We start from the raw sequence: 27,569 nt of genomic DNA on the forward strand, positions 1-27,569 counted from the left end.
GTTCCCAGCAGCGAGGCAGGCTGGTGTGTGGCACATAACTGTGGGGCTGGAGCCATGGGGCTGTTTTTTTTTTTTTGGTTTGTTCATCACTAGCTGGTGGGTGGCACAGGAGCTGTGTTTCCTGGCTTACTCCGCACCACAGGCTTGAAGCAGCTTTGCTGCTTGTAACGAATGGCTGGGATACGCCCCGAGCGGTTGGTGCTGTGCAAAAGGCATTCAGGGGAGTGAAATCCATGGCAGAAATGTGAGCTTTAGCACCTCTGCAGAGCCCAAGAGGTCAGAAGCTGTGGGAGAGGGGCTAGGGAGGCAAGCACGCAGTGCCCTTGGAGTGGTTGTATGTTTAGTGTGAAAACCTAGCGATATTCCTGGTTTTTCCTGTAGGATTTCAGAGTTACATGCTTTTTGGGCCAGGCTCTGCACAAACAGAAGGGGACAGAGGGGAAGGATGGACATCGCTGGTGGGGTGGGAGGAAGAGCTGACCCCAGGATGCAAGGGAGCTGCAGCAGAGCCACTTCTGGGACACAAAGCACCAGCCCCCAGCTCTGCAGCCGCTAATAAACCATCTGGCACCACTTATTTTAATTGCATTGTGCCCTGGCATAGGGCAGGCGGGCAGAGAGGGTGCCCTACATTCTTGCACCACGGCATTTGGTCAAGGATAATTGTGCCTGGCCGAGGCAGGCAGGTGCTCGCAATATTTGCTCTGCTGAGCCTCTCCGGTAAGGGAAAAGTGCTGCATATTGGTGGAGGAGGGAGTTAAACCTCGGGAACTGATGTCTCTTGCTGTGCCTTGCCCTTCCCGTGCTGCCTGTCCCCGTGCCTGTCGTGGCGAGGTGTCGGCGGTGGCCTGTCACCCTGCGCTGCCCCCAGCACCCCGGGCGCTGGCAGGCTGTGCCCACGCGCCCCGTGCTTTCCTCTCCATCCCTCCAGCTGCCTCCTGTCCCTTCCTCTGCTCCCCCAAATCCTCTGCTCGGCTGTACCCAGTTTGGGATAGGAAGGGGCAGCAGCAGGGACTCTTTCTGCTGCCTCCGTGAGCCCCCAAAAATGAGCAGCTCAGCACAGTCCCTGGGTTGCTCCCCATGGGGGAGGCTGTGGCTCCATCCTGGCTGTGCTGCCAGCAGTTGGCTGTCACCTCCCCGTGCCTCAGTTTCCCTTTCTGCCCTCCTGGTTTTCTTGCTCTGTCTCCGTGAGCTGAGACTGGGATGGCTGGAGATGGAGATGGTCCTCAGGGGACTCTAAGGGGGGAAGAAAAGCACCCTGGGGGATATATGGCAGGTGGATTCTTGGGGTTGGGACTTGTATAGGGCTCGGCTCCCACGTGCAGCATCTCCCTGCTTTGGGAACATCTCATCTGTATTTGTTTATAGCAGCCCCACCACGTGTCTGTGGTCATGGTGCAGAGCATCACCGCTCTGGGAGCAATCAGAGAACAAACCCTCGAGCTTCCCATCCCTTCCCTTTGCTCTTCACCTCCCTAATCCCCCCGCACCCTTCCTCTGCACTGGCTCCCGCACCTGAAGCCCCAACCCACACGTCGGTGCTCGTCCCTGCCCCATCTCCCCAGGCTGGCAAGCCAGCAGGCATCTGCAGGTCTTTATTTTCCCAGGGCTTGCTGATAAATGCCGTCTCCGTAACCCTGGCTCCAATCGCCTCGTTATCGGGCAGCGCACCGCGAGGAAGCGACCCGTGACCCTGCCCGCTGCAACCCCAAGAGAATTGCCCTTATCAGCCCCCTTCTAAAAGCTTCCCATTTTGACGCGACCGAGGAGCGTTGTCTGAGACGTACCCAAATAGAGATGGGGCAGGGGTGCTGCGTGCGACGAGGGGTTGTTTTGCTGAGGTTGGGAGGGGAGCATCCTCTTGGGGAGCCTCTGACCTGGTCCCCATCACAGCAGCATCGTGGGGAGCGTGTGATCCCTCACCCAGCACCTTGCTGAGTCCACCTGCTCTGCACAGACGGGATTCCCAGCTCAGCACCCGGGGTTATCAGGGAAAGAGACGGCAGATAAGAGCGTCTGTGGCAGAAGGTGCCGTGGGACAGGCTTGGGGGCTGCCAAACCCACGGGAGGGGAGGCTGAGCCGTGTTTTCCCCTCCTGTGGACCCCGTCTGGCCATCAGGAGGGATGATCCTTCCTCTTCCTCCTGATGTTTTCATAGCAAGCGACCTTCCAGCCCAGCCTCACCTTTGGGGGGACGATGTGCTGGGGCAGCGCTGCCCAATTTTCAATCATGTGCCCTCCCCAAGGCCGCTCAGCATTTCTCCTGCTGCTTTGGGTGCTGGCACTGAATTTTGGAGGCTGCCCTCTGGCCCCTTTCCACGCTTTGGGGTGCAGATTGTCCCCTTTTGACGGACAGCCAGCCAGCCTGTGCGAGTTGCTGGTCCTACCCCCCTGGGGATTAGCGGGGATGGGCCCTTGCCAAGCCCCGGCTGTCACTGCGTTCCCACCTTTGATCAGGAGTCGGCATTCCTGAAGTGCTCCGTCTCCCACATGTTGCGCTGATCAAAGGCAGCTGTTGCCCGGACCCTCCCCTGAGTCCATTTACACACAACCCAAAATACAGAAACACAAAGGAAAGCGAAGGCGGTGGAAGGGGGGTGATGGATGGAGGAGAGACCAGGCGAGGGGCGGCAGCAGGAGGAACCCTTCTCCTCGCGGAGGGTCCCGGCCACCAGAAGGGCCGGTGGTGAGTCTTTGGTGAGTCACAGGAGAGGTGCTGAAGGCTGCCTCGGGGTGTGCTACAAAGGGGCCAGACCTTTTCTGTCCCCTGAAGGCAGCGGTGTCACTGCTGGGTGACAGCAATGGCCAGGACCAGCTGCAGCCGCGTGGCCAGCAGGGCATGGCCAACATCTCCTGTGGCTTTGTGTGGTCAGGAGGAACACCGGGTGAACCTCGTTTTTAAGCCTGTGCTGATCCCAGCAGTTTGTGTGCTCGATGCTGAGGTCCCTGCAGCCCCCCGTGGACGACCATGGTTTTGGTTTGTGCTTTATCATTTGTGATTTATCTCCCATCCCACTGAGGGTGACCCCAGCTTGGGCAGCCCCCACCTGCCCAGCACCCAGCAGGGACGAGGTGCTCCTGATCAGACAGGCACGAAGGGCTGCCCACGGCCGTTTGTGTCCTTCCCAGGCAGGGCTGGCAGCAGGACAAGCCGTGCCATGGCACCTTGGTGACCTGGGGACACCAGGCTGAACGAGGCATCGCTCCAAAACCATGGCAAGCTTTGAGTCTGACCCCTCGATGCACCCAGGGAGGGACAGGAGCTGCAGCAGCGTCCTTCTTTCTCTCCTTCCCGCCCCTCGCCCTTGCTGCCCAAAGTTCAGCCGCTCGGTGTTTTACAGCAAGGTGACCCCTGCTCTTTGGCGCTGTGCAAGGCCCTGTCCTGCTGGAGGACGAGCCAGATGCCTAACGCGCTGTGACAGCTCCACTGGGACCAGCCGAGGGGCCGCGACTTCTCCTCCTGTCAGCAGTGGGATGGGACGGAGAGCTTGTCACCCCCTGCCAGACACAGGGGACCTTGGAGGAGGGAGGGCGAGGGGGTGGGCAGCACCGTGACCCTGTCACCATCCTGACACCCCGACTCGGTTCCTGGTGGGCTGGCACCCAGGCTGCAGGTGGATGGAGCGTCACCTTCACTGGGTGTGTCACTTGCCAGGTACCCTCCTGGATTTGGCTGAATTTCCCCCCTACGCATGCCCATGGGATCACCTGAGGTGTATTTTCATGGAGAAAAGACACAAAAGTGTGTTGTGGTCAGTCTAATCTTGAGTCTGCTCTGGGGCAGCAGGAACAGCCACCGAAGGAGCCACCTATTTCTGATGCCCCAGAAGTCAAAGACTTGGTGAGAAAAAAAAAATAAATAATAAAAATGTTCCAGCTTTCACACTTACAAACATAAAAACTGGAGCCAGAGGTAGACTGGGGAGTAGAAAGTAAAAAGAAAATCAACTCTAAAGTCAGAATTTTGAAAGCTTTTGCTTCTGTAGCCAGATCTTTGCATTTGGGGAGGCTGAAATATGGTACTCGCAAAGGAGGGGGAATAGCAAAGGGGAAAATCTCCACGGCCCTGGCAAAAGCCACGTCCCCTCATGGGCACTGAGGCTTCTCTGTGAGCTCTCACCTGGGGAGGATCAACCCTAATTGCAGGAGGGGATGTTGGAAGGAAATTGCATCCCCAGGTGAGGTGCGGGACCCATGGGGAGCAGGATGGCTGGCTGGGGCTGGGGACAGCTCTGTCCCAGCAGTGACAGCTTGGGAGGACAAGGTCAGAGCTGTCCTGGACAGCACAGGCTGGAGCTGGGCACTGCTGGAGGCTGCGATCAGCAGGTGAGGAGGAGATGGGGAGGGAGAGAGGGGGACAAACGTCTTGGAGAGGACGGGAGTGACAAGGGCATGGTCTGGATGTGTTAGTGACGGTGTGAGCGGGGCCCTGTCAGTGCCAGCCTGTGTCCCAGTGACAGGGCTGACAGCACAGCAAGGACGAGGCAGGAGCAGAGGGCAAGGGGGAGGGAGATGGGTCCCCAGCTCCACGACGGCTCATGGAGACCCCTTCAAAGAGCTGGGTGATGGGAGCAGGAGCATCTCCTCCTGGGCACTCGTGGGTAGCTTCATGCGGCTTGTTTTTCCTTCAATCAGAGCCTCGGATGGCCATCACAGAGCATCCCATCCTCTCCCAAGCACTGAGTCTGGCCATTCTCCAAATTCTTGCCTGGAAAATGCAGGCGGTTTCCTTCCTGCTCACCTGCAGGGGTCAGGTTGGGCTCCCCAGTTACAAGCCTGCACCCCAGTCCCACCAAGCCATTGGGACGGAGCTGTGGTGTGGCTGGGTTGAACCTTCTGCCTTCCCGGAGATCTCCCCCTTTTACAGGGGCAGGCAGGAAGCAAAGCAGCACTGAGCTCGCGCCATCACCCCCAATTTCCCTGATTTTTTTAGGGGTTCCTTCCCCCTGCCCTTGGCACCTCTCAGCTCAGAGCAGTGTCAAGCACGGAGCTCCCTCCTCCGGCCCCACCGAGCAGCACCAGGAGAACATGGGGGGGCTGGTGGCAGCGGGGTCCATGCTTTGGGGACACCATCTTTTTAGGGGACACCAGTGTCCCCCAAACCATGGCTGTGTGGCTCTGGGGGCTGTGTCCCTGGGCTGGTGGGGAGGGGACACCCCTTGGGGAGACAACACCGCCTGGGGGTCCCCGTGTCCCCTCCGTGTCCCTTTGTCCCCTCACTGTCCCCCATGGCCACCTCCATCCCCCTCCTTTGCCCCCCCCCCCCCCCGGCCCCATCATCAGGCCCGGGCCCGTTGCTAGGGGCGTTGCTATGGGCGTTGCTAGGGCCGGTTGCCAGGGCCCCTTTCACTTCCGCGCCTGCGCGCTGCGGGCCCCGCGCCCACGTGACGCGGCGGCAACATGGCGGCGCCCACAGCGCGGCGTGCGCCCGGCTGAGCGCGGCGGGGCCCTCCTCGTGTCGCGGCCGCTGTCGCCGCCCCCCTCTGTCGCCGACATGTCGAGGCTCATCGTGAAGAACCTCCCCAACGGGGTGAGAGCGGCGGCGGGCTCAGCGGGGCGGTGTTCGGGGGGAGTGGGGCCTGGGGGGTTGGGTGCGGGCTGCTGGGAGCGGGGAGGCCCCGGTGGGGTCCTGGGGAGGGAGCGGGGAGGGAGCGGGGAGGGAGCCCGCAGCCTGCACAGGTGGCCACCGGCACCGTGGCTTGTGTCAGGAGAAGTGTGGCCAGCAGGAGCAGGGAGGTGATGGTCCCCCCGTGCTCTGCTCTGGTGAGGTCGCACCAGTGCTGGGTTCAGCTTTGGGCCCCTCACTTCCAGAAGGACATCGAGGGCCTGGAGTGTGTCCAGAGCAGGGCTACGAAGCTGGGGAAGGGTCTGGAGCAGAAGGCCTGTGAGGAGCGGATGAGGGAACTGGAGGTGTTTGGGTTGGAGAAGAGGAGGCTCAGGGGAGACCTCATTGCTCTCTGTAACTGCCTGAAAGGAAGGGGTGGGGAGCTGGGGGTTGGCCTCTTCTCACAGATGGATAGGACCAGAGGGAATGGCCTCAAGCTGTGCCAGGGGAGGTTCAGGTTGGAAATGAGAAGATATTTCTTCTTAGAAAGAGCTGCTAGGCACTGGGACTGGTTGCCCAGGGAGGTGATGGTGTCGCCGTCCCCGGAGGTGTTCAAAGAAAGATTGGATGTGGTGCCTGGGGCCATGGTTTAGTGGTGACGTTGGTGGTAGAGGGTGGTTGAACTAGATGATCTTGGATGGCTTTTCCGACCTTAATGATTTTCTGATTCTGTGTTCTGACGTAGAGTCCTCAGCTTGGCTGGAGGAGTCGAGGCAGTGCTGGTGAAGGGGGGGCAGGACACTTGGTGGTTGAGGTGCTGTGGGCCAGGAGTATCATGTGGAGGTGTGGGCAGCTGCCTGTGGTTGCAGTGGATTGAGGGCAGCCCCCCACCTGGGTGCAGCATTTGGTGGGGAGCTCTTGGAGGCACAGATGCATGCATGTAGGGAATTCGTGGGGAGATGAAGAGCTTTCAGAGTTGATTTTTGTTTTTTACCAGCCCTGCCACGATATAATGTGATGTATTTTTTCAGTAGTCCGTTGTTAGTGTGTTGGTTTGGATCTGTCCACAAAATATCTCCGTCATTATCTCATTGCTGACCTCTTTTCCTTTTCGTCGTTTCCCAGATGAAGGAAGATCGCTTTCGGAAGCTGTTTGCAGCCTTTGGCACGCTGACCGATTGCTGCTTGAAGTTCACCAAGGATGGCAAATTCCGGAAATTCGGCTTCATCGGCTACAAGTCTGAAGACGAAGCTCAGGTGGCCCTGAACCACTTCAACAAGAGCTTCATAGACACCTCCAGAGTCACTGTGAGCTGATCTTTGAAAATGCCTTCTTTTGATTCAGAATAAAGTTGATAATTGGAGATCTTGGTAGTCTTACTGATGAGCAGCTAGTGCCCAAAAAAGTCTGAATTTTAAGTTCTCTGCAGCAAAACAGCAAAGCCTGATGTCAGGCCTTGTTGCTGGTGTCCCAAGCAAGTAGCTGATACAGAGGGTCTGTCTTCTGTGCAATGACAGTGATTTCAGGAACAGCAGTGTCAGGTTTTGAGCTGTGATCATCTGAACTTGTGAATTTGAGTTCGTTTTCTTTCATTTATTTGAAGTGATTCATCATATTATACGAGGCAGAGCATTATCTGTGATATGCAGGAGAACTTGTTTGACTGTTTAGTTGAGCACTGTTCAGACCGTTTATTTTTAAAGACTTGATTTATTCCTCTCAGGTTGAGTTGTGCAAGTCTTTTGGTGACCCTTCAAAACCCAAAGCGTGGAGTAAGCACTCTCAGAAGGTCCCTGCCTCAGAAAAGCAGCCTGAGAAACCTGTGACGAGTGCAGCTCCTGCAGACACAAAGAAAGTAAGCCTTGCTTTTTTTTTTTTTTTTTCATGCAAAATCTGACATGTCAGTGACTTGGCAGAGAGGGGGATAGCCGGGTGTGAGGGAAAGGGATTAGCTGGGGAATAGCTGGGACAGCTGATGGTGGAGGCCTGGTTCTGGCATTTTCTGCCGTAGGATCTGTGTTCCCTCTACCCTTAGGTTACCTGAGAAGTGACACTGACTCTACTTCTAATAATGCTTTCTAAACGTGGTTTATCTTCCTAGAATAAAAAGAAGAAAGACCCCACAGAAGACTTAAAGGAGGTAAGTTTCAGTCCCAGTCCCTACATTGTTAACGTATATTAAGAACAGGAATAATAGAGTTTTTTTTCTGTATTGTTTTCATTGCTGTCAGTTCAGGCAAGATGTATGATGTAAAGAACTCCACGACAGGCAATTCTGCTGTAACAAAGCATAATTCTGATGATCCCAACATTAGAAATTGTTTTTTTGTGTGATTTTTTTTTTTAATTGTTAACTACTCCTTTGTGAACAAACACTGCATCCCGGACAAACCTGTTTCAACAACTGTGTTTTCAAACCACGTGCAAGTTTTGTTATGTTTGACTTGTGCACTTTTTCCTTCTTTAATGTTTTTTTTTTTTCCTTGAAGTGCTTTCTAAACAGTAAGTACAACAGGAATGTGTAGGGCTGAGAGCTGTTAGTGACTCACCTTGTGAGTGTAAAGTGGACTTCAGTTTGTAAGTTTTCTTTCTGTGGCTGGAAATGAGCTGTCTCTGAATTCAAACTTACTACTACCTCTCCTCTGCCTGTCTTCACAGTTTGCTTGCTTTATTTTTCAACAGCTGGAAGGAGATGAAGCATTCCAGGAATTCTTGGTGGTTCACCAGAAACGGTCTCAGGTGGCCACCTGGGCTAACGACACTTTGACAGAAAAGCCCAAGAAGGAAAAATCAAAGGCAGCAGCTGATTACCTGAACTTTGATTCAGACGAGTCTGAGGATCTGAGCGAGGAGGAGAGGGAGGGGAATGAACCCTCTGAAGATGAGGAGGAAACCAAAGGTACCAAAAGGAACCATCTTTGCTCATCTTTGTCTCTGAACGTCAGTGTCCTGCCCATAAACAGAGACAGTGCAGTCAGAAGGTAGCTTCCCCAGTGTGAGACTTGTTCAGTACACTTCAGGTGAACAGCTAGAAACCCAAACGTGGAGAAACACAGTTTCTGATATTAAGTGGATGGCATTTGTGCTTTCTCCTGAAAGCCTAGGAAGAGTAATAGGGGAAATTTCTCTCTCCTTTAATGCTGACCTAGCCTATGGCCCCTTTCATTGCCAGCATTTCCAAAGCTGGATGTGGTTTCCTTTTATTTAGTATCACTTAACTGCTTTCTGTGAACATGGTCTGCCTTTTGCGTATTTCTGAAAATGTTGGTGTGTCCTTAGGCTCTGTCAGAATTGATGGGAACGGCCAGAGTTCAGTGTGTTAGATCCTAGAAGGAAAACGGTGTCTAGTAGAGCGCTGGGATAACTTAGAGTGAGAAATCTGGGCTGTAGTCTGGTATTTTTAGTCTCCAGTGTTCTTGCACCAGTGATGAATGTGGTTTTGGAGCCTTTCTTGCTCCCTGTGTGGTATTGCCTTATCTTCTTTTGGAGTAGATGGCACCTTGCCTGCTGCTCTTTGCCTCTGTTCGGGTAACTAAAATGTAGGTGTGGTCAATTGATCTCCGGGGATGGATGGATGGTGTTTTGGAGAAATGTCTTCCTCTGTCATTTGTCTGTGCAAAACTTAACTGAACAATTGAAAATCTTCTCTGGAGTCCATTTGAAGTATTTAGTTAAAACGGAGACAAAATAATTCATGAAATGCCTCAAGCTCCTTTCTAATTTGTTTTATATATGAACTGCTGCTTAAAAAAAAAAAAAAAGAAACAGCAGTCCAGACATGTCAGTGTGGAAGCGCAGATTTAAAATTGCTCTGCTATTTTTAAGTCTTTCCTTCATGCAGAAAGGATAGAGGAGAGTAAGTTGGTTCTAGTGATTGTGTCTGTTCTCAGATTTTACCTGGTTGAGGAGAAAGCAGCAGTATCGATGCAAAACTTTGGTCTTTTTTTTTTTTCTGACAGCAAAGAAAGGCCAGGAGAAGAAGGCAGCTGCCAGGGAAGACCTCTCAGATATGGATTACCTGAAATCTAAAGTAGTGAAGGATTCGTCCTCCTCTAGCACAGAAGAAGAAACAGACAGTGAAGAGACAGAAGAGGAGAGTGAGAGTGAGGAGGACTCAGACACTGTAGAAACTGTCAGCACCCACACAGAAAAAAAGGGGAAGGCAAAAGCCCAGAAACCACAGCAAGAGTCACCAGCGGAGAAGAAGAAAAAAGGATCCACGCTACAGGTATTGTTGAATTATATTTTGTCTGTCATAAAGCAGGAACTTCGTGGGATGGTACGTCTTCATTGGTTGCTCCAGGGATGAGATTGAAAACTTGAAATCTGCAAGGCCCCCAGGTACTAGCTTTGTTGGGCCACTTGGTGGGAGACATTAAAAACAGTTTGTTAGATATCTTTTCAGTGCTGATTAAATTTCCCTTTTTGGAAACTAGGGCTTTTTAAGAAGTGCTGTTAGTGCACTTCTCAGAGGCTCTTCTCTCTTTCCCGTGCCTGTCTCTGTGTCTGCAGAGAATGCTCTTTTGCACAGGTTGCTTTTTAGCAGTTGTCTGAACATCCCAGTCAAACTTTGCACCCTTATCCAGCCCAGGCTGATGCAATGAGAGAATCTCTTGTTTTTTTTATCTCACACCTCCTGCTTGCTGGGCAAAATCAGCTTTTTGTCTTGTGACTTTTACTGTTTTTCATTCAGCTGCTTTTTTTTCTGTCCTTTTGTGCAGAAGAACCAGGTCAGCTCGGGAGAAGCAAGCACGCCATACACAGTGAAACTGCATGGTGCCCCTCTGAACATCACTGAGGTGAGCTTTGTTCCCAAGCTGGGAATGAGTGTTCAGGGGTGTTCCCAGCTTGTAACTCAACCAAATCTTTGCTGAGGCCCCTTTCTTTACTCAGTGGAGCTGTGCTGAGAGTTGTATGGGCAGACAAAGAAGCTTTTTACCTGGTTTTGTGCAGAAATGCTGTATGTTGCATGTGGTGTTTTTATAGTGCTTACAAAAGAGTATGAAACCTGCTTCCTGTATCTGAGAACTGATTTAAGCAATTTTAATTCTTCCTGCAGCAAAAGATTCGAGAATTCTTCTTGCCTCTGAAGCCAGTGGCAATCCGGATAGGAAAAAATGCCCAGGGGAAAAACACAGGTAAGGTATAAATGTTGAAGGGGGTTGGATCTGTGACTTGGAGGACTTCTGAATCACACCACTGCTCTTTCCATCTGTAGTTCTAAATTGCTGGCTCGTGCCCTGATTCTTATAGACCTTTCTGTGACTTTGCAGCTCACCTGCCCTAGTTGTTGTCCATAGGATGCCATGGGCAGAGTAATGTTGGCTGTGCTCCCTTAGGGTACTGCAGCAGACAGCAGCAGGAGCCTGTTCTTTCATCTGCCCCTGGAGCTTTCCTAAACATCCCAAACCGTGCCAAGGAAAGGTCCCTTCCTCTGGGAAGGGCTGCTGCTGCCAGTCCATCTGTAAAATCGATCTGTAACCAAGGTGGGCTTCTGAGGGGCTGCAGTTACTGGAGGTACCCATCAGAAAGAGCAGGTCCTCGGAGCTGGCAGAGAACTTTGCTGTTTTTCCTTCATAGCCTTACAGCAGACACGCCTTTTCTTTGCTCTTGACGGCTTGGAGACACCCGTGAAAGCCCACTTCAGCTGTTAAATTGGGCTTGTTTGGTTTGTACATAGAGAATGAGCTATTAAAAGGCAGCCTTCCAGTCTGATGGGGCTGTTTTCAGGCTGGATTGAAACTTTAATGGGACCTGAATGCTTTATCTATAGGAATCTATGTTTTAAAAGCCTGATTCACCCTTAATTAGCCAATTAGTGACTCTGTGCACCCCACATGATGCTCAGCTGAACCTTTCCTTCCTCCAAGGTTATGTCTTTGTTGACTTGAAGAGTGAAGCAGAAGTGCAAAGGGCCTTGAAACGGAAAAAAGAATGCCTAGGTAAGGGCTGCTTGTTCCTTCTCTTTCCGGCTGCTGTCGATGGCAGGGTGCTCAGCTGCTGAAGTGTTCCCTGCGAAAGAATCTCCCATTGCTTCAGTTTTTCCCAGGCAGATGGTGGGGGTGGTTTGCTCTGCGCTGCTGACGTGGGATAACCAGGTGCTATGTCAGTGCCATCAGGAGCAGCTTAGACTTGGCAACGGGCTGAGCCGTGTGCTCTTTGGCTCTTGTTTCTTGCCACGTGCCTGAAGTGAGTTTTGTTCTTGGCATAAAAATGATATTGTTTAAATCTAGGTGGGATACTGCAGGGGATTTGTAGAAATGACTCTGTAAATCTGGATTTGAAACCTGCTGCTGGCCTGGTCTGTAGTGGAACTGCTCAACTTATACTTGTTTAAAAAAAAACAAAAAACAAACAACAACAACAAAAAAACATGCAGGATGGGAACACTGGCTTAGAAGCCTGTGGATGAGGCTGGCAGAGGCAGAAGTGTTGGAGCTCTGAAGGGGAAGGAGGCTGTGCAGCTGGCTAGCAAGCATTATTCTGCTTTTCATGAAGACTAATCTCCTGCAGCCCTCATCCTTTTGTTTAACCAGGCAGAATTCTGCTCATTTTTTTCAAGTTATAATTGCCTGTGTCACTGCTGTAAGCCCGGACTCTTAACTCATTGCTATAAATTTCCCGTGGCTGTGGGAAGCATCTAACGTGCTTGTGGTTTTGGACTAGATGGGCGATACATCAAGGTACTCCGATGTGGGAATACCCCAAAAGAAACCGTTCCAGCAAAAACTGATGACAAGCCGTGGCAACGAAGGAAGAGGGATGATGAGGAAGAAGAGGACCTGTCTGAATCTGGAAGGCTCTTTGTCAGGAATCTGCCTTTTACCAGCACTGAGGAGGACTTGGAGAAGATCTTTTCCAAGTATGGTACGTACTTGCTGCAGGACTGGGACAAAGGTTTGCTTGGTGGGAGTGGATGTGTGAAACTCCGTGTCCCACACCCCTCAGACACAGACTGACTCCTGTAATTTTTATTGCCCAGGGTGATAAGATGTGGTTGATTGGCTTTGAAACTGATCCTGGTGCTGTTTTGCTTAGCTCAAAGCATGCTGTGTGTGTGCCCTCCTTCCTCATCACATCTCAAATGCAGCTGCAAAAGCTCTTACCAGTCAGTCTCAGAGTCCTGGTGGGATGGGAAGGAGGAGAGGGTAGCTGAAAGCACCTGCTGCATGAAACACACTGATCACACGGGACACTCCTAGATTTTGTAGGTAAGGGGTATGAATTTCTGAGTACCCCAAATTTCTGTTTATGTTTGGCATGTGAGCCGGGAGCTTCGAGCTTCCCTTTTTGCTCAAAGCTAGGCAAATTTAAGTTTCTCTTGGTATGAGGGTGTCCTGGGGCAGACAGAGGGTTAGGTTGTGGAAATCCTGGTCCCTGACTTAAGATAAAGAAGACGAGTTCTAAGCAGCTGCATTTGTGTGGCTAGGAGGTGCTAGTTCTGAGTGCTGTTGTGGGTTGTGCTGGCTGGGCCAGGACATCTCTCACGGAAAGGCCTTTCTTCTCGCAGGGCCCCTCTCGGATATCCATTTCCCTATAGACAGACTGACCAAGAAGCCCAAAGGATTTGCTTTCATCACCTACATGATGCCCGAGCACGCAGTGAAGGCCTATGCAGAATTGGACGGGCAGGTGTTCCAGGTGCAGCCGCCGATGGGTTTCCTGTGTGGGGAGGGTGTTTGTTGCTCCTGTGCTTTGCTGAACGGGGTTTCTTTGGGTGATCGGGGGCAGAGGTTCCCTCTTTCACCTAGTTCACTTGACTAGAAAAGGTGCCTGAAAGCTTCTTCCCCTTGCTTACTTAGCTCATGAGCTACTCTGGGATATTTAATTGCTTCTGGACCTCTTCTTCCTTCCTTCTAGGGTAGAATGATGCATCTTTTACCCTCCACAATCAAGAAGGAAAAAATTGAAGATGTGGATGCAGACGAGTCTTCCTCCTACAAAAAGCAGAAAGAGGCCAAGGAAAAAGCCAACAGTGCCAGGTACAAAGGTGTCTTGTAGCACGGTGTGATGATACAGCCTGCCAAATTCCCAAATGGCCAGAATGCGTCTTTGCAGGGGATGTAGAGCTTACCAGAGCCAATAAGGCATTTATTGTGCACCTTTCTGTTTTTTTATCTCCTATCTACCTGACTCCTCTCTCCAAGTGGCTCTAGTAGTTCAGTGAGTAGCACAAATTGAGAGAAACGTGGGGTTCAGTGGCTCTGCTTAGGAGTTTCTCTGGTGCCTCACAAAAGTTGGTCTGACGCTGTAACTCTTTGGGGGGCAGTTGTTTCAGATAGTTTGGTCTTTCTCCTCTGCTTGGCCACCTGTATTTCTAAAACCTGCAGGAATTTGGGGTTATCTTCCTCTGCAACATATTGGTTTCAAAGTTTTCTCCCAGGACCATCGAGTAGAGAGTTGCCAATGAAAGAAGGCTGCAAGGCTTTGAACCTGGCTCTTTTTTCTCTCTGCAGCTCTCACAACTGGAACACGTTGTTTGTGGGCACAAGTGCTGTGGCTGATGCCATTGCTCAGAAGTACAACGCTTCGAAAAGCCAAGTGCTGGATCACGTGAGTTGGTTATTGATCGGCAGGGATGGGAGATCATTTTCCCACCTGTTTTCTCAGGGCCAGGAGCTGCCTGATGGTCTTGTGCAGCAAAAGCTGCTGTACAATTGTGAGCACTGTACAGGCTGAAAGATCACTGGTCCTGTAGCCTCTCTGTGGGGGCCAATCCCTTTGTCACCAGAAGACAAAATGACATTCTTCTCCCCCTTCCCCACCATATCTGCTTTTCTGTGGCTGAATTTTGAGTTTGTACATGGCTGGAAGTTGATGGGAATTTACACCCTACCACTTAGCAACTCCCAGCAGATTCAGAGGAGCTGGAACATTTTGCCTTCAACCTCTCTGCCAAATTCCTGATGCTTCTAAGAGCAGCAGGAGCAACAGTTGCTCAGTACTTTCCTGGATCAGGCCCTTTGCTTCCCTGCTTTGACCTCTGTCATGTTTCTAACTGATTTTCTTGCCTGCAGGAGAGCAAAGACAGCGTGGCAGTGAGGGTCGCTCTGGGAGAAACTGAGCTGGTGCAAGAAATTCGCCGGTTCCTAATTGAGAACGGAGTCTGCCTGGATGCCTTCAGTCAGGTGAGATGCCCGGCTGGAGGCAGCAAATAGGACCTGCTTCTTCTATGGTTGCCTAGTCTTGACATCCTCAGCTCTTTCTGAAATTAATTATTCCTCATCTTGCAGAAATGAACTCTTACAAGAGTTGAGAAACCTTGTGAACACTTGCAAATGCAACTGTGCTTGGGATGGATGAAATGCATGCTGCGTGGCTTTCTAAAATCCCGTCTCCCCGTTCTCTTTTCCCCCAACCAAACGCGGCAGGCCGCTGGCAAGCGGAGTAAAACCGTGATCCTGGTCAAGAACCTCCCCGCCAGCACGAGCGTGTCAGAGCTGGAGGACCTTTTTGGCAAGCACGGCAGCTTGGGCCGGGTGCTGCTCCCCGCAGGAGGCATCACAGCCATCGTGGAGTTCCTGGAGCCAACTGAGGCCAAGCAAGCGTTCACCAGGCTGGCCTACTCCAAGGTGAGCGTGGCCAGGGGCAGGCAGCTGCCTGGAGGGTGTGGGTCTTGGCTAATTATGGATCTGTAGAAAGGAGTGCTTGTAAAAATGTGAGGTGGGGGGTTGGAGGATGTGAGTTCTCAGTCACTGCTGTGCTGTAATAATCCCTCTGTGGCCTGGGAGAGGGTTTCTGGTACTTTTTGCAATAGGGGTGTGTGGTACTGAAGCCTGGAGCTCCCCTTGGAGCCTGTTTGCCCAGCTGTGGCCCTGCTCCTTGACCTCTGGGTGCCATCTAGTAGGCTGGCCCTGTGTCTGTTTGGATACCGGTTCTCCTTCAGTGCAAGATAGCTAAGCCAGGCAAAAATGTTGCTTAGCTTTCCTACTGCTGTTTTCCAGAAGTGTGTCTGAGTAGAAAAGCTCAGAGCAGAGATTTTTTCATGCCTTACCTAATGCTCTTCACGTTTCTCCTGTGTTTTCTTCAGTTTCACTCCACGCCACTGTATCTGGAATGGGCTCCGATGGGTGTCTTCTCCGGCCCAGCCCCTCAGCAAAAAACCACAGAGGCTTCAGAAAAAGAGGGAGAAGCAAGCACGGCACCTGGTAAGAGCTTAAACTTCGGGTTAGGAGGTGTCTCTGGTTACTCCCCTGCTGCATTCTGTCTAAAGCAGCAGTGCTGATGTTCCTGAGCTTTTAGGTAGGGAACCATTCTCTTGATGTCCTTGGTGTGGTTTTTAGGATCCCCTAAGAACACCTGCAGCATGTCCCACACAAGCACTGGGCTCTATCCTGTCTCTGTGCCCCTCACCTCCTGGATGAGGTGCAGGCAGTGTGGTGCTGCCCACAGCACACAATCCAGCTGGCCTGGGCTGATGGGAGGAGATTTTTGGCCTGGGCTGGGCAGCAGCCATCAGGAGAGCTGTAGCTGTTTTTCTTTGAGCCAGACCTGCCCACCTGAGTGTGGTTTTGAAGTGTCTGGGTGCTGTGCAACCCTCCCTGTCCGTGGGCAGCCAGCTTGCCACAACAGGCAGCAGTGGATGGAGCAGCTGACGTGCCTGTGTCAGATCAAGGGTCCCTGTGCTCGTTTCTCTGTGCTCCTGTGTCAAGCCCTGCTGTATGCTTTGTCTGGGTGATTTTCTGCTGCCACAAGGGCACAACCTTCCCTCTGCCAGCAGACTTTCTCCCCATCCCAGGGTCTATAACAATTAAATCTTGCCTGTATGTTTAAAACCTTTCAAGATCCTTTAAACCTTTAAAAAATAAAAAAGGCTGGAGAAGCATGGCTTTATGTAGGGTTGTTTTGCTGGAAGCTATTTCAGGACTCTGAGGTTTGGGGAGGGGGGAGAAAAGCTGATGAAAAGCCTCTTCCTGGGCTGCTGTTCTGCGTGTGGGTCACAGGGGACAGCCGGAGCCCAGGGGAGCTGGGGGGGGCGCTTTATCTGCCTGTAACCGAGACCCTCACCTCGAGATAAAGGGCTTTAAGCGCAGGAGCTCCTGGAAGGCTGCTTGGGGCTGATAATGGTCTTTGCTGCCAGCCTCTGGCGCTCTGCATCTGGGAGAGGGAAGGGAGGGGATGCGCAGTAAACTCCTCGCCTCGCTCACAAAAGGGCTTCAGGCGGCGGCGCGTGGCAGCCTCATTGTGCCAGCCACAGATGGAGGCACCTTTTCATCCCACCCCGTCTCACTAAATCTCTTCCCTCCCCCTTCCTCCGATGAGTTGCCTTCAGAGGCGATGAGTTTTTTCCGTACCTTGTTGGCAAATTCCTCCCTGACTGGGATCAGGAGAGTTTGGCCACTTGACCAAAAAGGCTTGGGCTGCGTGGCACTGGGGCAGGGAGGGCAACCAGATGGAGCCCTGTGGGGAAAGGCAGCTCTTGAAATACAGCCAGGGGGTCTCTGTGCACCCCTGACCCTATACAGGTTTATCTCGTGCAAAGTGAGAGAAATGAGCCTAGAAAAATCATCGAGGGGGTGGTGGTAATGCCCAAGGGAGGTGCTTAGCTTGGTCCCCCTGAGCACAGCATCAGCTACGCTGTAGGGGATGAAGCTAGTGTGAAAATACAAGTTTTTTAGCAAGAAAAGGAGTTGGAGAGCCAATGGATGACAGCTTATGTGTATATTCTGTTGTCTAATCAGTGCCTTCGTGTGCTGATGGCGAAGTCAGGATTTTGCATCCTGCAGGTAAGTGTTAGCAAGAGGTGAGGTGGAGCAGTGCAGAAGCACGCTCAAGCAAGGCTGAGGCCCCTCGCCTAGTTCAGCAGTGTCTGGCGAGGGTAGATGTGAGGGCGTTTGAGTGCTGGGGAAGCAGTTTGGTGGAGTTTCTGCGTTCAAAGGACAGGCAGTATCGCAGCTTCCACAGTGACATGTTCACGTACCGTGTGCTGAGCTTGCCTCAGTCCCTGTTCACCCACAAAGAGCCAAGAGAGGATTGTTCTGTTCCTGCTGGACTCACAGCTGGGGCAGGGGGCAAGCTCGCCCCAAATTCAGCTTTGTTCCATCTTACAGCGTTGTGCTTGTTCTTGTTGTATCAGGTGATGGCACAGCCACAGCTGTCGAGGGCTCAGCAGAAACAGCAGCACAGGGGGAGGAAGAGGACGAAGAGGAGGATGAGGAAGAAGAAGAGAGCATTCCAGGGTGTACCTTGTTCATCAAAAACATCAACTTCGCCACCACAGAAGACACGCTGAATGAGGTAAGCCGTAAGAAAAGGGTGGGGACTGGGTTTTGCTTAGCACAGGGCACTCAGGTGAGATGGGAGTGGGCTGGAGGTCAGACTGGGCTGCTTGCTGGAGTAAAACCCCTACCGCCTGCAGGGGCTAAAAGGAACTGGGCTGCAGAGAGCCAGGGGAAAGTTGTTTTCCACCTTGTTGTGCAAGGATAAAGTGTCCAAAGGAGTTAAATTGCAGCCAGTATGGCCTAATGAAGGAAATAAGGAGCCCTGGATTGTACTGGGGCTGGAAACCTCAGCTTAGAGCTTTAGCCATCAATTAGACAAATGTTTCTGAAACAGTTCTGATGAGGTTTAATTCCACCTTGGGACAGGTGGAGGCAGTAGGAAGTCTTTTAAGACTCCTCACTTCCCGTGCTTCTCCTTGGGATCAGCTTGAGCAGCTGTGACGCTGCTTTGTGTGCTAAATAAATAAATGGTGATTTCACTGAGGTGCGCTTTTTATCTTCAGCCTTCTACCAACACGGAGCTGCTTTACCTCAGCAAAGCACTTGGGAGAGATGGTAGCATTTCTGAAGCCCCATGGGATGTTAATAGCAAGGCTGTGGGAAACAGCTGGAAGTTCCCATCCCTGCTAATTTTTGCAGCCATGGGCAATGCCACATTTCATGTCCCAGAAACACTGGTGGGGTGTTAGTCCAGTCTGGACTTGTGCTTCTTTGCCTTGGGACTGTGGTACTGCTATAGGCCTGATCCAGGGGGCTCTGGGAACAAATATAAATATCAGAGAAGGCCTGGGACTTGTCAGTTTTTCGGTTTTTTTTCTGCCTTGTGGCTACAGTTTTACAGGAGCATCAAATAGCCAGCGTGCTGCTGTAGGGCAGCCCCTCCTGCGTGGCTCTGGAAGGAGCTGTTCTCTTGGGGCACTGCTGGAGTTGTCTACCCCTAAGGTCCCTACCTGGGTGAGGGCATCTTGTAACCTGTAGTGGTCTTCCAGAGCCACCCCAGATCTCAGCAGGTTCTGAGGAGCAGTGGAAGGTTTCCAAGAACACCTGTATTGATTTTTTTTTTTTATTATTATTATTTTTAAATCTCTGTGTATTTGCACAGAAGCAATCTTATAATAGAAAAAGCAGCTGCACTGACTGCTGCTCAGGTGTGCCGGGGGGAGGTGGGCTCATCAGCGAGTGCTCGTGGCTCTGGAAGAGGGCCACGTTGTCACTCAAGCTGAGCTGTAAGCCTGTGACAAAGAACTGAGTCACGTGTCTGAATTCCTTGCAGACGTTCTCCAAAGTGGGAGCTGTGAAGAGCTGCACGATATCCAAGAAGAAAGACAAAGCAGGTACTCTAGCTGTTGCTGTTCAATTCCTTCCCTTGGCTGGTTGCTGAGGGCTCAGGTGTGGCGTTGCTTTAGCATTCATCCAGATGAGCGTTTGTGTTCTTGCTGGCGAAGTCTGTAACGTTTCTAGAAGTACGCCTGTTGAAATGGCTGAAAACAGCAACAAAAATGTGCTGGGGTTCAGTCTAGAAGGTTAGGCTCGATTGTGGGCTTTGTGGAGGTGTGCGTGGAGGAGCCAACTCCTTCAGGACCATACAAGATCCGAGTTGAAAGCAGCCAGCATCACGCACCAGTTGAATCATCTCAGGGCGTGCTTTATCTACAGCAGCAGCCGGGATCTTTGAGGATCCCTGGCTGAGCACTGTGCTGAGTGTGGTTTCGTTTGCCATCTCCCTGCCTGTATCGGTCCCAGCACACTGCAGGGATGAGTGCTTGGGGCTGTTGCATTGCCTGCTTGCTTTCTACGGGGTTGGACACAGGAAAGGTTTTGCTTAAGGCAAGCACAGCCTGGATGGCCTTTGACTTCAGGGCATGGGCAGGCTGGCCCCTTCTCAGGGGTATTACTTTTTGTCTCCCCAGTTTTGACAGTCAGCAGTTCAGAGACTTCTTGTGCTCCAAATTGTCCCTGCGTCATGTTGAAGAGACAGTGCAGGGCACCACAATTCATGGTGTGAGTGTGTGTGATGCTGTAGCAGTGAGTTCCCCTGGTCTAGCCAGTATGCAACAGCACTTTCTTCTGGTTTGTTTTTAAATCTCGTGTTTAATAGCATTGTTTCCTGCTAACTTAAGTTCCCTTACTCTCCTCGTAGGCACTTTGCTTTCCATGGGCTTTGGATTTGTGGAGTATAGGAAGCCAGAGAGTGCTCAGAAAGCCCTGCGCCAGCTCCAGGTAAGCTCAGGCACCGTCTGTCCAGGTTTATTTCCAGAGGAGATGGGCGAAGGCGTGGATGAGCTGTGAGGCTCAAAATCTAAATGAAGTTGAGGAACGGGGTATAAAAGGGACAAGAGCTTGTTCAGAAGGGAGTTTGTTAGCACTGATCCAATGGGGAGGCGGCAGAAAACGTGGAAAGATGCAAACTTATTGAGTTTTTATTCCGCCGGATTTCCTTTGCAGGGGTGGCAGAGACCCAGGCCCTCCCAAAACGAGAATAAATATTGCTCAGTATTTAGTGCTGCGGAGTTAAGTTTTATCTTCTGTAAATCTGCCAGTGCTTCAGGGTTTTCTAGCCTTATGCTTTCTCCATGACACATGCTACAGGGCTTGGCTGCTCTCCAAGGGAATAAGTTGTTCCTCATGCTGCTGGAACACCACCATTCAAGTCTCTGGTCTGCATTACCTGGGCGAAGCGGGCCAGACAGCTGGAACGATCCCTTTCTAGATAGGTTTGAAGAAATTGCTGTGTTTGTACAATCTGTTCGTGCTCCGTGACCGCAGTCCATGGGTCCCACCTTCAACAGGTGGTGATTTCACGTTCCACAGCCCACGTAGTCTTGGGGTTGGATTTGCGTTCCCCATTGTTTTGAAAGCAGAATTCCAGGGGGAAGGGGAAAAGCAGCAAAGTGGGTATTTTGCAGACTATTTTTTTGCTGTATTGGCTACTGACAGCAAATGAGTCATCCTTGGCTCATTCCAGAACAAGCAGTAAGACGCTCCCTGCCTTGAAGAGTTTGCAGTCTAGAGGGAGAGGAAACAGTAGTCGGAGGCAGTGAAGTGACTCGCCTCTGCCAGCTTAGTGGCAGAGCTGAGGCTGATCGGCAGGGAGATCAGGGACACGGGCTGCTGCTTCGGTCGGTCAGGCTGTCTCCAGCCTCATATCAGAAACCTGGCCTTGTTTGAACAGTGTTCAACAGGGAAAAACCTTGATGGGGAGAATGGGAGGAATATATGGGAAAGAGCAAAGACATGAAATGCGGTGCCACTGCCCTGGAAGCGTGAAAGCTGTTGTGACTTAAACTTTTTTTCTTTTTTCTTTTTTTTTTTTGACTTTTAGGGCTGCATTGTAGATGGCCATAAGCTGGAAGTGAAAATCTCGGAGAGAGCTATCAGGTAAAGCTGTCTTACCTCTGTAGCATGGGTATATTTAAGCTGCAGTTCTTGGTAGGTTCTTCATTTCTTAGCTAGCATCTCTGCATCCTGAGGGTTGTGACCGGTAGTGCTGGTCACACATCAGCTCTTGTTATGATTCAGCTGACGTGAAGGTGTTTGCTCAGTAAAAGACACATTTCCAAGTAAAACCCCTAAGCAGCATGCAGTGGTGGGGCCCCAAAAGTCACCCCAAAGCAAGAACCAGGCACTTGAGACTTCCACGTTCCAGGAAAAGGCTCCTGAAATGCTTTTGGGACAGTGCCTCACAGACAGACCTTTGCATGGAGGTGTTTCTTGCTGTTGAATAAAGAGGGTGACTGGCTGAGGTTTATGCCTTTAACACAGAAGTCTGTGACTCCTGTCCACTGGGATTTTGGTGATCCATACCCATGAAGCTGAAAATTAATCCAGGTGTTTGAAGGTGACAATCAGCACTCAAAAGCTGTTGTTTAGGCACTTTGGAAACCCTACCAGAAGAGGTCTCTTAAATGTCAAAAATCCTTTGAAAATCTAGTACCTAGGGACCAGAATTCAACAGTTCAGGAGCTGCACTTTGTACTTCAGCTCTTCAATGAAGCATCCTCATCCATTCTGGATTTTGCGGTCTGGATAATCACTGAATGAATTTTAATGTAGAAAGTTTTGCTTTAAGCTGCTATTTTTTTTGTCTTAGGTAAATTTGTATCTCGTTCAAATGCAACACAACCTGGGCAAAATAAATTAGTTTAATAACCTATTAAAAAGTTTTGTTTACTGTTTTCTAAGCCAGTAAGAAAAAGAATGAAAATTAGCTTACATTAGACTAACTGCTTGCATATGTACAAATAATATTTCCTTCTGATAATTGAATAGACAAGATTTGGTTTCAAAAGAAAAGTTAGGGGCAGGTTCAAGCCCAGGCCTGCTGCCTGATCTTGGTTGTGGTTGCACTCAGCAAACGAATCCAGTTTTCAGACGTGGGATTTAAATTGCTTGCATTCATTGCTCCATGGCATATCCTGTGAAATTTCTATTGTCATCAATAAGACGCCATTGGGGATGCCACTGTGAGCTGGCTGGCTAATTTTTCCTGACTCCTAACGTTAAAGGTGCCCAAATGCCCTGCGTATGCTGCTGCACAGTGGTTCTCACCTGCCCTTTCTGTTGCCTTCACAGGCCTGCTGTGAAATCCTCCCGAAAGAAGCAGACGGTGAAGAAGCAGAAGACTTCCAAGATCTTAGTCCGAAACATCCCCTTCCAGGCCACCGTCAGGGAAATCAGGGAGCTCTTCAGGTAGGAACGCGCTTTGTTGGGCGTTTGGTGTGCTCCGTGTAGGAGCCAGCAGGATCTGAACACAGGAGCTTGCTGCTGGACTGTAAATATTACAGCTTTTTTTTGTGGAAGTAAGCAAACCTGGAAGTAGAAATGGTTTAGCACGTTGTATCGCTGCAGAAATTCTGTCTGAGGGACAGAGATGACACATGCCAGCGTTGTGACTACAGCCCCCGGGAGCTGTCAGAGCTGGGTGGCCCTTTGCTGTGCTGCAGACATCCCCGGAGCATGGGCATCACTCCCCATTGACCAAATGCCATCGCCTGGGATTTCTTCCCCTCTTGTCTGAGCGGTGCGTGGCAGCTTTCCTGCTGCTTGGCACACCTGGCTGGGGAGGAGCACCGCGAGCCGCTGCAGACAGCTGCTCTGAGAGGTTTTAGCTCGGGCTGGCTCCCTCCTCCATCTGCCCTGCACACACAGCGCCGTAGCTCCTTCCCAGCACGCAGGGAGCGCGTAAATCTTGCTCTGCCTTCGAGTGTTTTGCTTTGTGTACCTGGATACGTGCCTGGTGTGCTTGGTGTGGTGCATCCCTGCGTGAGGCTGTGCTGCCTGTCGGAGCCTCTCCAGCAAGGAATCCTTTGCCAGACTACAGACCTGCCGTAACAGCAGAGAGGGATTTTAGGATCCCAGCCTGCATTCCTCTGCACGCTGGCTGATCTCTGGTTTCTTTGTACCCTCAGCCTTTTGTGCAGTGACTCGTTAAGCCGTGGAACACTATCTCAGGAAGGAGGTACAGCCGTGCAGAGTTCAGCTTACGGTGTCTTTGCTGCTCCCAGGATGAGAATCTGTAGCTGGTTGCCCCAGGCCGTGGTCCCAGCTCTGCTCTTTCCAAAGGAATTTGGGGGAATCAGTGTCCAGCTCCATCCATCCCTTTTTCCATCAGCAAAAGCAAGAGGGGTGCCATCCATCCTCAGGGAATGGTGAGCTCCTGGGTTAGGAGGAGGCTGTCCTGCTGAGTGTTGAAGCAGAAGGCAGGGCTGCAGCGTCCCTTTCCAAAGGGACTGAGCTGAGGAATGGCTTTAACTCTTTGAAACCTCTCAGGCCATGCTCTGAGAACTGCCTAGTGAGGAGCCGTGGGGCAGGGAGTTGTTGGAGCAGAGGGAGCAATGCAGTTCCCTGTGTGCAGTGAATTCCAGCTGCTTTGGTAGCGTGTGATGGTTTCCTGGCTCACCCGCAGGTAAGGACAGGTTTTCTGTGCCGCTGGCAGCCTGAATGCTGCAGGACCGAGGAAGGGTGTGAGGTGGTGAGGAAAACTGTGTGTTGAGACACTATTTTGGAGCAGGGTCCTCGATTCTAACTGCTTGCAGACCGTGACTCAGCTGTCAGACACACAGTGAGGAAAGGCACAGTGTAAGGAGCCCTGTGGAAGAGCAAAGGGTTTTCCTGCTGGTGCAGCCTGGGTGCTGCTGCTTCCACGCTTCCCTGAGAGCCTTTTTGAAACAGGGCAAAAACCCCCTGGACTTCCAAGTTCGTGTGCTGAGTTCTGGTGGCACACAGGGCTCTGCTGCTCCAAAACTTAATGCAATGTGGTCGTGGACTTGTCCTTCCTAACAGCAGAGCAAACAAAACCCTGGGGATCTGTGCCTGTTAGGGCCTTGGGTGGAGTTCAAGGACCTGGGAGGCTTATGTATATCAGGAGAATAGACAAGCCCAGCAGAGAATGAGGGGTTTTTGGTACATTCTTTTTAATTTCTTCCTGCCTTGCCTGGCACCTGAGTGCTGGGGAGCGGAGGGGCAGCAGAGCACTCTGATTAATATTGCAAGGAACATGCAGCTTCTGGCTCCGGGCGCTGCTGACAGCATCCTCAGAGCAACGCGTGAACATCCATTCCATTTACCTAGGATATTTGGAGATGTGTTTTTTTTATCCTCAAAACAAAATCCAGCAGCTTGGGGGGGCAGGGGACCCACAATCCTCCCTGCACCCCTGCCATCCCTCCTTCCCTTCAGAGAGGCTAAAACCAGGCATGACAGAGCACTACCCAACACTTCATCCTCCTAGATTGCTTTCTGTGCTCTTAAACCAGCTGCCTTTGCTCTTGGAGCTTTGAGCTCTCCCTCCATTTAGGAACCTGTCCGGTTTGTATTTCCTTACTTTATTTATTTGCAATTGCGACCGGTCGCTTGGCAGCGGAGGCGGCACGGACGGCAGGGCTGCAGGGGGCACTCTTAGCCTGCCCAGGAGAGGCTGCTGGGGACAGCCAGCCTGGGGGACAGCCTGGGGACAGCCAGGGACCCCGCCGGGCACCGCCACGCCAGGCAGCAGCCCCCAGCCCGTGGAGGTGGGAGGCTTTGCAGGACGAGCTTCTCCTCTATTGTTTCACGCTCTCAAAAGCCCTGCAGCTGATGTCTCTCAGCTTGTGCTTCCTTCTGCGCTTGCTTTTTTTTTTTTCTCCCTTTTCTCAGCTGCTTTGGCAGGAGGCAGTGTATGTGTTTCTACCCCCAAACAAATATTTGCGTTTGGAGCTTTGTCAAGGAGCTGTCTTGGTTTTTAACTCCGGCTGCGGTAGGTGTTAATGACAGCGAAACAGCAAAACGCGGGAGCTGGGTGCTTGGAAGAGCAGCTTTGGAGGGCTTCCTGCATGCAGGAAATCCTTCCCTGGGTGTCTTTACACATTTTAATATCTTGGTGCATGGATCCATGGCTTGGATGCTCACGCTTGCCCTGCCCTATTGCTTGTGTTCGGACAGCAATGGAGTGGCAAGGTGGGTCCCTGGCAGCGTGGAGAGGTCTGCGAGCGCCTGCAAAATCCAGCCTGATTCCTACCCAAGCTGAGGACATGCAGGAAACTCGATGAAAATGAGTTTAATTCTGGAGTTTGGGGCTGTCGAGTCCTAATCCTTGGGATGAAGGAAGGAGCTGAAGTCAGGAGCACTCGGGTTAGCAGCCCTGGAGGCTGAAATCCTTCCCCTGCAAAGTCAGGGTTGCAGGGTGGACGCGTGCCCACCTCCCACCCCGAGACCATGGTTTTGGGGCACTCGGTGTCCCTCTGTCCCCCGTGCTGGAGGTGCTGGCCTCTGTCGTGCTGCTGGGAGAGGTTTTTTGAGGCCTGATGGGTGTTATTTTCTTCAGAGGGAGAAATGCTTTTCAATTATAGGGGCAGCTTTTGGGCTAGGTGTGAAGATTCAGCTTTTGTGGGTGTTTTTTTTTTTTTTCGCCAGTTTTGTTCTCTATTAGATTCTACTCTTATCTTCACTACCTGCAAAAATAACAAAAGACAAATGGTCCTTCGTCCTTTCCAAAGAGCCGTGGTTAGGGGAGGAGAGACAAAGGGATTGATATCCCATGAAGGCTGCTAATTTTTGCTACCAAATTGGGGGGCTTTTATGGCACGACTTTTTTCAAAAGGAACTCTCGATGTGGCAAGCTGAATTGGAGATCTGTGAAAGGCCACATTTTCACAGATTGGAGCTCTGGCAATTTCTGAAAATGAGGCTCCTTTAAAATCTCTCACATTAGATCCAACCTTCATTTGAAGTCCCAATTAACCGTTTGTTTCATGGCATCCTCTTCCATCCTCCTTCCTGCACCAACTTGCATGAATATTACAAACAAGGCTGGTTTGCAACTTCATGTCACACTTCAAGGACACCTTTTATTTTTGCCAAAAGGGAAATGGTGAGGTTTTGAAGAAATCTTAAAGATTTCCACCCAATCTGATGCGATGTGAGACCCTAATACTGTAGGGAGTCTGTCTGGAGTTTGGTGCCTGATGCTCGTAGCACCACAGGAGCAGTTGTTGGCGTTGCATCTTGAGTTGTGTGCGTTGAGGATGGTGTTTTCCTTTTGCCTCCTTTGCAAAACATACCTTGAAAGTATGTAGTCGGGTTTTTTTCGGTATAAATTCTCCTAAAATTGCAAGGACCTTTGCTTCCAGCCCTCCTCTGCCAATTAGTCCTAGCCACCCTCACCAGAGCGAGATGGGGTGTCAGAGCAGTGCCCCTAGAAGATGTTTTATCATCCTCCTGGCCACCTCTTGTCTTTCACCTGTAGGAAACGAACCCAAACGCGTTGTGAGAAGCTATCAAGTCTTAGAAATTATCCCTAGCAGTTAAGAGTGGACTTGAGTTGCACGAAGAAGCAGCTGAAAGGTATCTCAGAGCACAGGGGGGCTGTGGGGCACGTTTGTCCCCGTTGTGACTTCCCTATGAAGGAGGAGGAAGAGCTGGAAGACCTTCGGGGTCTCTTTCAGTTTTAACTACTTTGCTGGCTATTTTCTTTGCCTTGACAAAGCCACGGCGTTATTGCATCCGGCAAAACAAGCGCCTGGGACTGATCAGGAGAAAACTGCTCCATTCCCTCTGATAGAGGGCAAAAGTGAGAACAGGCAGCGGGACGAGGCTTTGGAGTCACAGCTCCCCTAGAAGAAGAAAAAATCCCTGAAGAAAGATGCGGTGGATAAACTGGCAGATATTTTTTTTTAAAGGCAGTCTTTATGAAGTTAATTTTATAAGATGATGCCTTTCACTTCTTCTGACCTATTATAATAAAGTGTAGTTATCAGAATGGGCTTTTCATTTCCCATTATAAAGGACACGGTGGTATAATGAATCCGTCTGCCAGACATGCTTGCTGTTCACACCTTTCTCCCAGTAATGGAGTCTACATGACTGGAGACAATTTCTCCTTCCTGGACTAACGTTGCCTTGTTGAAGCTGCGGAAATCTTTGCTACTGAAAGGCAGAAGAGTGGAAAAAAGAAACAGAGCCTTCATAAACATGTGAGTTCGTTAAGCAAGCGCTGGGCAGTTTTAATTAGAAAATGCACTGCAAACACCCCTAGGATGCACAGCGCTGCAAACATTTGCCGAACAGTCTGTCAGATCATTCTCCAAGTGATGGTTTTGCTTTTAAAACCCTCGCTGTGTGCTAGAAATACCTCAAAATCCATTGCTCCTTCCTCTTGGCTGCTTAAATTTTTCTTTCTGGGCTGTGCCCACTCCTGTGAGCGTGGGGGATGCTGCAGAAAGCAGAGTTGAGCATCAAATCGTGGTGTAGGAGCCTCTCTGGGTCGGGCAGGGGCTGCTCAGGGGGGATAGAGCTGGTTGTGGGGTGAAGGCCAGGAGCTGCAGAG

The 27,569-nt window shown here is 51.2% G+C and overlaps 1 protein-coding gene across 4 annotated transcripts in view; it reads left to right on the forward strand.

The window, feature by feature from the left end:
* Window positions 1-3,782: 3,782 nt before the first annotated feature.
* Window positions 3,783-27,569, forward strand: part of RBM19 (RNA binding motif protein 19) — a 59,186-nt gene continuing 35,399 nt past the window's right edge. For 3 of the 4 annotated variants that reach the window (XM_068653562.1, XM_068653565.1, XM_068653564.1), the window contains exons 1-21: window positions 5,378-5,530; window positions 6,671-6,853; window positions 7,270-7,401; window positions 7,648-7,686; window positions 8,229-8,445; window positions 9,506-9,774; window positions 10,268-10,345; window positions 10,606-10,684; window positions 11,417-11,488; window positions 12,213-12,413; window positions 13,057-13,187; window positions 13,407-13,528; window positions 14,003-14,099; window positions 14,564-14,674; window positions 14,918-15,118; window positions 15,577-15,694; window positions 17,623-17,783; window positions 19,041-19,101; window positions 19,908-19,987; window positions 21,090-21,145; window positions 22,340-22,456. In XM_068653562.1, the coding sequence (XP_068509663.1) occupies window positions 5,495-5,530; window positions 6,671-6,853; window positions 7,270-7,401; window positions 7,648-7,686; window positions 8,229-8,445; window positions 9,506-9,774; window positions 10,268-10,345; window positions 10,606-10,684; window positions 11,417-11,488; window positions 12,213-12,413; window positions 13,057-13,187; window positions 13,407-13,528; window positions 14,003-14,099; window positions 14,564-14,674; window positions 14,918-15,118; window positions 15,577-15,694; window positions 17,623-17,783; window positions 19,041-19,101; window positions 19,908-19,987; window positions 21,090-21,145; window positions 22,340-22,456 (2,561 nt within the window). In that variant the 5' untranslated portion in view covers window positions 5,378-5,494. Of the gene's footprint in view, window positions 3,842-5,377; window positions 5,531-6,670; window positions 6,854-7,269; window positions 7,402-7,647; window positions 7,687-8,228; window positions 8,446-9,505; window positions 9,775-10,267; window positions 10,346-10,605; window positions 10,685-11,416; window positions 11,489-12,212; window positions 12,414-13,056; window positions 13,188-13,406; window positions 13,529-14,002; window positions 14,100-14,563; window positions 14,675-14,917; window positions 15,119-15,576; window positions 15,695-17,622; window positions 17,784-19,040; window positions 19,102-19,907; window positions 19,988-21,089; window positions 21,146-22,339; window positions 22,457-27,569 lie in introns of those variants that run through there. The other variant, XM_068653563.1, reaches the window with a different exon arrangement.

Source organism: Anas acuta, chromosome 17, assembly GCF_963932015.1.
Source record: "Anas acuta chromosome 17, bAnaAcu1.1, whole genome shotgun sequence".
Taxonomy (NCBI): domain Eukaryota; kingdom Metazoa; phylum Chordata; class Aves; order Anseriformes; family Anatidae; genus Anas; species Anas acuta.